This window comes from Limulus polyphemus, unplaced genomic scaffold (assembly GCF_000517525.1).
Source record: "Limulus polyphemus unplaced genomic scaffold, Limulus_polyphemus-2.1.2 Scaffold53, whole genome shotgun sequence".
NCBI classification, from domain to species: Eukaryota; Metazoa; Arthropoda; class Merostomata; order Xiphosura; family Limulidae; genus Limulus; species Limulus polyphemus.
The window spans coordinates 717703-726132 of record NW_013665663.1 but is presented as its reverse complement, the minus strand read 5'-3'; the positions used below and the strand labels follow the sequence as shown (position 1 = coordinate 726132).

Sequence of the window (8430 nt, the reverse complement as noted above, 5' to 3'; positions counted from 1 at the left end):
CTAAATTAGGGACGGCTAGCGCAGATAGCCCTCGTGTAGCTCTGCGCGAAATTCCAAACAAACAAACACACTGTCTAAATGAAACAAAATTATGGATATGAATGTTACTGCATGCATCATGCATCGTTACTGTAGGTCTCATAGAATATAACTATATCAGATTTATTAATATAGTGGCTACTTTCAATGACTTATAGATACAGACATGTGAAATAGCCTAATCACAAAAATTAAATATTCATTTCATATTGATCTATATACACAATTAAAATACATTTGCATCTAAATCTTGGGTTCATATTAGACTTTATTTACACTCAAATACTATTTTATGAAAAGTTGACTATGCTTTCGTGTACAGCTTACGTTGTTCTTAGTAGACGCTTCAGTGGCACAGTGGTATGTCTGCGGACTTACGACGCTAGAAACCGGGTTTCGATACCCGTGATGGGCAGAGCACAGATAGCCCTTGTGTAGCTTTGTGCATAATTAAAAACAAACAAACAGTATACCCTTGTACTTAAAACTTACCCAGTGAGATTAATATTAGCATGTAAATTTTGTATTTCTTAAAATATGTTAATATTACATGAACTTCAACTAAATTCTGCCTTTAAGGAATTTTTATATGAAGGTATTTATGATTCTTTATCAGTAATAATATTAGTAACGTGCTTTTATTAGTCGTCAAAAAGAGTACTAATTTTCTCTATCTGGTCTTTGAATAAAAAAAAACATTTTGTTCAATTCCCGCAACAATTATAAAACGTTGCCAAAAGCCAAAGAGTTCAAGTAGCGTAGTACACACTGGAGTGTAAACATGTTTTATTAAGAGAAACAGCCAGTACCCAGCGAAAATACTTTAATTATGTAGGGTGACTACCTCTTAGTAAAGCCGTAAGGCAATACCTTGAGGGATTAAAGAATTTTCACTGGATGCTGGCTGTTTCTTTTCATAAAACATTGTTATAACCATACGGGTGGCTGTGGAGAAGAAAGTTGAAAAATTCATCATTGTACCATTGTATTATCTAGTTTAATATTTAGGAAATATTTCTTAACTGGCTAAGATTATTGAAGCATCATTGCTTAATCTAAGATTTTCATTTAATATCCTGAGTATGTTTTTACATCAATAACTGTCTTTTCAGTAAGTTTTATTGATTTCAATTTGTTGACATAACGAACACAAAAATCTACAGTTGACTGTTTCTTGCGCTTGTGTGATTATTCAGTATTACCTACAGTTATATGTCGTTTAACATTCTTAGATTTTTCGAGATAAAGCGTTAGAATCAAACAGTTAGTTATTCAAAGACTGGGAATATTTGACTAAATTAGCATTAATATTGTATCCATGTAGTTGATTATGAGAATAAAATATTTCCTACATTTTTTCGGAAAAAATTGTAATCTCTTGAATTATTTAGATTTATATCCTTTCTACTATATTCTGCAATATTAGCTTCATAAGTTCAGTGGATTATATGCGTCTAGCGGAGACAAATAAATAATTACAATATTAGCAACACAGGACGTTAAAAGTCTAGAAATTCAAATTTAAAATTACGATGTCAGATGCACTACGTCAGATTATAAATAACATAAATTTTCAATTGTAATATTACTCATATTATCAAAGAGGTTGTTGAATGTCTAAAGGATGGGAATCTATTCATAGTCACAAAATCAGTCACATTAGCTCAGAGAGTGCAAAAGGTCTAGAGGATATAAATTTATAATTACAATCTTAGGTTAATTAACTCGTATAATTTTAAAACAAAGAGACAAATATATTATTACAGTATTTATCACATTAGCTCAGAAGGTGCTAAACCTCTAAGAAAACAAACATTTACCAAATGTTTCAAATTTAAAATTAATTTTGGCAATCACTGTTGCTATGACACCATATTTATTAATTAGACTATCCTAAAATTATCCTTTGAATTTAGTCACCTTCACGTTTAGCTTCAATCTTTTTGTATTGGATCAACGAAATTAAAATATTAAAATCCGGATTTCATTGTGTAGGTCACTGGTTAGGCCACATTTGGAATATTGTGTTCACTCTTGGGCTCCTTATCTTAGGAGAGACATTGAATCGTTGGAAAGAGTTCAAAGAAGGGTTACTAGAATGGTGCTTGGGATGAAGGGGTTGCCATATGAGGAGAGGTTGAAATTTCTCAAATTGTTTTCTCTCGAAAAAAAAAAAGAATTAGAGGGGATCTGATTGAGATATTTAAGATTGTAAATGGAACTGATAGTGTTGATTGTATCATTGTTTTCATACTTAACAGTGAGAATAGTAGAACTACTGGACACAAGTATAAATGTTGGCAGAGTAGGAGTCATCTTCAGCTAAGACAGTTTTATTTTTCTAAAAGGGTGGTTGGCATTTAGAATGAGTTACCTTCGGATGTTGTGGAGGCAGTAAATTTAAGTGAGTTTAAGAGAAAGCTTGGTAAGTATATGAATGATGAGGGTTGGCTTTAAGACTTTTTAAAAATTTATTTACTAATAGTTTTAGTTTGGTTTATAGGATGGAAAAGCCGAGATGGACCAATAGGTCCCATGTTGTCCCAAAACGTTATGTTATGTGATTTCGATTCCCCACGGTAGACAGAGCGCAGATAGCGTAATATGTGGTTTTGCGTTAAAACAAACAAAAAGATTTAATCTACCCGACCATAATAATTCTGATTCACTTAAAAAAACTAACTTTGTAGCTAATAAACAACAAATGCTAGTAATCAGTGACATACTAATAGACATTTAAGGAATTTGTAGTTTATAGCTACTGACTGGTTTGTTACTTGAAGAATTAGGTTAAACATTATATTAATTTGTGTCTTATGGAATAGTCTAACTGTTATGGAAGACGATGTACAAACAAAACACCTGTTAAAAAATAAAATAAACTTGATTTTTTTTTCTAAACTCAGAGGATTCTAGACTCCGTGTATGTGTGTGTTTCTTTATAACTCATAAGTAAAGAAATTGGGTGGGTCTCTTTTTTGTTGATAGTGTTGTTGTTTTTGAAACTGAACAATAATCAATTTATTCCAAATTTTAAATGTACAATTAAATTCTTGATTTAACGAATATTTAAGTATTCACAAAGAAAACAAATACGTATAAATGTTTGTATATTTTAATTGGACAGAAACACTGTAAAGATGAATGCCCTAATGTACCCATTATTTTATTTCTTTTTACTTTGGGGGTGGAGTGTGAGGTAGACAATGAGCAGACCTATTAAAGAATCCATTTGCAGATTGAAAATTACCTTCATTATTATTCCATAGCTAATCAACGATTTTCAGCAATTCTTTTAAAAACGAATTTTGTTTTCTGTCATATTTAAGGGGGCCCCCAGTGTTATAGACTTCAATCTTGCCCCTGAGCCGATGGGGACCAAAACATCACAATCACATTTGTTACTAGAGATATTAGCCCCTCAGTGACCCAGCGGTATGTCTGTGGACTTACAACTAGAAACCGCATTTCGATACCCGTGGTGGGCAGAGCACAGATAGCCCTTTGTGTAGCTTTGTGCTTAACTACAAACAACAACATCATATTTAAGGATATTAATAATAAGAACTTCTATAGCTAGTGCTGACGGGGCCTTTCGCTCAATATCAGGGCCTTTTAGACCGGCTAGGATACGACATTAAAACTAATAATGTAGGTTAAATTAATATATAAAAAATATATATGGACTGTTATTTACGTTACTATACTTTTCCTTTAATCTAAATGTCCATGTCATACAATTTCTGTCAAAACTGGGATTATTAAAATACTAAAATCCAGAGCTACAAGTATATGTTCCTTTCTTCTACATAAATGAAGAACTTAAACATCTTTAGAAAATTTTCAAGAAAAATTGTTATTCCACGAAAATGATATATGACCAACCTATCTCAACTGCTAATGAACTACAACTCGACATTCACAACGAAATAAGGAAATATTTTTTCTTATATCTCAGGCTTCGAGGGAAAACTTTGAAGAATCGTGAATAGAATTTACAACACCGTAACTTTCATAAGTCCTTCTACACTATGCGACAGACTGGCGAAAGTAAAATTCTTAGTTTCCAGTCATCTTACAAAGAAAGTTTCTAACGGTCTCTGTGTGCGTGTAATAATAAACAATATATTAGAGAAACACAACACCTGTTACAGGTAAAATTCAAAGAACATCGAAACTGTTCTACAAACACATTCAGGAAAATGATCACATAACAGACTTAAAATATGCAAAATAATAGACAGAGTAGAAAACATCAGACGGAGAAACATCAAAGAAGCTATTATCATCCAATCCCAAGACAGTGGGCCACCAGTAGGTATTAACCAAAATATATGTTTTGTTAGTTTTGTATTTCGCACAAAGATGCTCGAGGACTATCTGCGCCATCCATTTCGAATTTTGAAAGGATGGACTACAGGGAAGGTAGCTAGTTAACACCACCCACCGCCAACGCATGGGCTACTCATTACCAACGAATAATCAGATTGATCGTCACTGTATAACGCCCTCACAGCTGAAAGGGCGAGCATGATCGGTGATGAGATTCCAACAAGCGATCTGCAGATTGCGAGTTGAGTGCCCTAACCACCAGGCCATGCCAGACCACAAAACAAAGTCTTATAACTACTCAGTATTATATGGACACCACTTATAAAATATGTGAAATATATCATTTATCGTGGTATCTTTTAAGAAAATTCTTCTTTTTAGCTTTAGTCATGACAAATAATTCCATAATGTATTATTTGAAATCCGAACATTTTATTCTCCTATAAAATGTCTATGGTTGTACTTTTGTTTTTATTATGTTTATTATTTTCATGTAATTGTTTGATCTTAAATATTTTTAAACAACAGAGTGCGTAAGATATTTATATTCTTATACAGCTACAAAAACCAAGCTTTTGATTCTTCAATTTATGTAAAAATTCAAGTTTTTGTCTGTTAATTTTATGCTTGTCGTAATTATTTTCAGTATTTTATACATGTTAACAACTTTAATACTAGATGTCACGTATTGTTAGGATTATTGCTTAGACACTTGCCTACCATAAATAAACGAATTTGTATTATTTAATACTCTGTTGCCTAATGGAAGCTCTGATAATAGGGCCAAATGCTCTGAATTAAAGAAAAAGTTTTTAATTTGGAGAACAGTTCGTGTATATCTTTTACAGACAAAGTAGCAGTTAAAACACTATTTACATTAGCAGATCGCTTGACTGTTACGTTGTGAACAGGATTAAGTTAGTGAATTGTATAATTTCACCAATTTTTTAATGTCACAACACATCAAAATTAAGGTAAAGATTATTCCAAGCTGTATTGTTTATTTTAACATCATATATTATTAATTGTTGTTTTTTTGAAATAGTCTTTTTGTACGTAAGTCTGTACAATGGACTAACTGCGCTCTTTCTGGGAAAATCGAACTCCAACCTTTAGCGTTCTAAGCTCTCAACCTAACCAAGAGACTCTTAAATGTAAGAATACAACCACATATTTAAGTGTTTTGATTCCGAAACAATAGTTAACCAGTTAAAACATTTGATAATTCTTCTTGCTTTCGCTCTTTAAGTTCTTAGAAATCAATATCTCGGCTAAAACTTGGTAGCTTTTTCCTACCACAACTATCCAGATTTTTCCAGATTTCTGTCACTTTTAGTTATATTTTATTCTAACAATTCAATGCAAACTTGTACTTTTTTTATTATTTTTGGTCTAAACGAAAAGCTATTTCAAATCTATAATACGTGAGAGGTTGAAAGTTGGATAACCTGACTGAAAACATATTTTTCAGCCTACACGTGATCCGAGTAAATATTTTTTTGTTTTTTCGCTGCTTGTTTTTGCGTATTCAAAATTATTCCTTATGCTGCTATGTAGGAAGTAGAAATAAGAATTACATGGTAAAAGTCAGCCTGTGAAATTCAATATCTTGTGATCTATTAGACACAGAAAACCAGGAGCGGGTTGTACCACCTTCATCCAACAATGTAGGCCACCAAACGCTAACTCGACACCGGAAATTTCTTCTATCCACCGCCCTCAAGGGTTCCAGATTAGGGTAAAGAACAAGTGTATAAAAGCGTGGAAATGTTTCTGTTTCTCACACACTTCAAAGTTCTCAAACTTTACACTTAACACAAAAGCTGCCTGAATTTCTCCTAACATGAAGGTGAGTCTCAAGTTTCTGACTTTCAAGCTAATTCACCGAACAACGCTACTAATACGTTGCCAATCTTTGTCAACAGATGGCAGCTTTTAAACAAATTTGCTGTATTTGCTACTAATTACCATAAATATTTCTAATACAAGATTTAGCAAAACAAAAAAACATAATATGTCCTAAACTGTTTTCTTCTTAAAGATCTATTATGTAATGATCATATAAAATACCAGAATAAATTGTGATTTAAATATTTTGTGTTTCTTTTCGATTAGATCCTGATTTTTGCCGCAATTTTCGCTGTTTGTAGTGCTGGCTATGCTCCTTACGGTGCTTACGACGACTATTATGTAAGTTTGTTTTCTCTTTTTGGACTTACCAATTTACAAATGAAAAATAACTTATAAGGCCTGTAACTGTTTAGCTAAATATAAAAGTAGTTAAAAATGAATTTTAAAGAGCAATTTATTTAACAATGCTTTACATGATTACCGATCAATTATAAACCATCAACAAACTATTTCTCGTGATTACAGCGTGCAAAGGCATTTAATATTTGTTCTTTTAGCGAAAAGCCACAAAATGTGTTCTATCCACCAAGGGGAAACGGAACCTCGAATGGTAGCGTTGAAAGTTTGTAAACTCACTGCTGAGCCATCAGGGTACACTAACTTTAAAGAAAAATACACGAATGTCATATAAAGCACATTTTGATAGCAATATTTATTATCAATCTAGTAGAATCGATGTAGTTCGAAATAGCAGTATTTAGCTGATCATCGTATTAGATTTGTTACCAGATATGATCAGATTACGTTTCATATTGCAAATAATAAGTTATTCAAAATATTCTTGCATAAGCAAAGTATTTGTTTTCGTCAGTTTAATTGTTAAGTAAAAATGTTTTAGACTCCTTTTTAATTTTTTTTTCATCTTGCAATAAGGGCTATCCTCAGCCATATAACTATGGTTACCAAGTCGCTGGTGACTATGGCGGTAACCAGTGGAAGCAAGAATCCAGTGATGGTGTGAATGCTGTCGGTAGTTATGGTTACACGGATCCTTATGGTCTCTATCGTGAGGTAAACTACGTAGCCGATGGTAACGGATTCCAAGCTCAAGTCAAAACAAACGAACCAGGCACAGCCAATCAGAATCCTGCTGACGTTTATGTTTATTCTGATGCTTATCATGGCTATGGCGCCAATGCTTATCACTGAAGATTATAACAATTCTATGGTAAGTACAAAATTTCATTAGTTTAGTTATAAGATGTATTAATTACAGATATTTCACTAGAGACACTTGGGATCAAATAACATTGAATGTTCCATCACATTTTCTTCTATATATATATATTTATTTAACCTTCGTTTCCACAGTCATTTGCACTTGAGCTCAGAGATTTCTGTTTTCATATTTCATAGCTAAGTAATCTTCACTGCTGTTTCAAATATAAGCTAAAGTTTAAGACCGTATCTTATTGATGAAAATTCAATTCGTTTTACTGTATTTATTGGAAAAAGGTTTAGATTTATGAAGAGAATAATGTTATATCTATTTAATCCCATTAAGTACTTTCATAATGTTTAGGCATACAAATAATGTAGAAAATAATAATTGTTTGGTGTTTAACATAATTTAGGTTTAAATTTGTGCAGGAGTGCCACTTCAGATTTCAATAGGACGGCCATAATTAGGCCCCCTGAATGGTTTTGGGTTTTTAAGAATAAAATGTAAATATATATATATATATTGAGAGCATTTGCTTTGATTGTTTTACATTATTTATTAAGCGTTCAAACAGCGCAAACTACATGTTTTGTATACATGTATTATTCCCAATATATATATATAAACGATATTAAGCACAGGGGAAAAATTACTCTTATCTAAATGGTGGCCCTGCATTTGTGGTTTTCTTATATATTACGTCATTATTTGAAAAAATAATTATATTTAACATTTGTTGATAGTAATACAATTTTTCCTTTATTTAGGGTTTAATATCGTTTGCTTACAAAATACTCAGGGCTTTGCACAGGAAATTATGCAGCTAAGACAGGGAGTAGTCAGTGCTCACCACGTTGCACCATTTGTTTCGTGTTTGAATCACCAGACGGCCGGTATGCAATTTTCTGTGGACATCTCAGAGTAGCCAAATAGTTTTTGCTCAGGGCATGTGGTTTATGGAGTCAAAATCAAAACGTTATTATCAT

At 32.4% G+C, this 8430-nt stretch overlaps 1 protein-coding gene across 1 annotated transcript in view; it reads left to right on the top strand.

The window, feature by feature from the left end:
- The window catches only part of LOC106463475 (cuticle protein 14-like), a 14354-nt gene extending 6923 nt beyond the window's left edge, over positions 1 to 7431 (top strand). The window contains exons 3-5 of the mRNA XM_022391435.1: positions 5929 to 5951; positions 6487 to 6561; positions 7156 to 7431. Of these exons, the coding sequence (XP_022247143.1) occupies positions 5929 to 5951; positions 6487 to 6561; positions 7156 to 7431 (374 nt within the window). The remainder of the gene's footprint in view (positions 1 to 5928; positions 5952 to 6486; positions 6562 to 7155) is intronic.
- Positions 7432 to 8430: the final 999 nt, after the last annotated feature.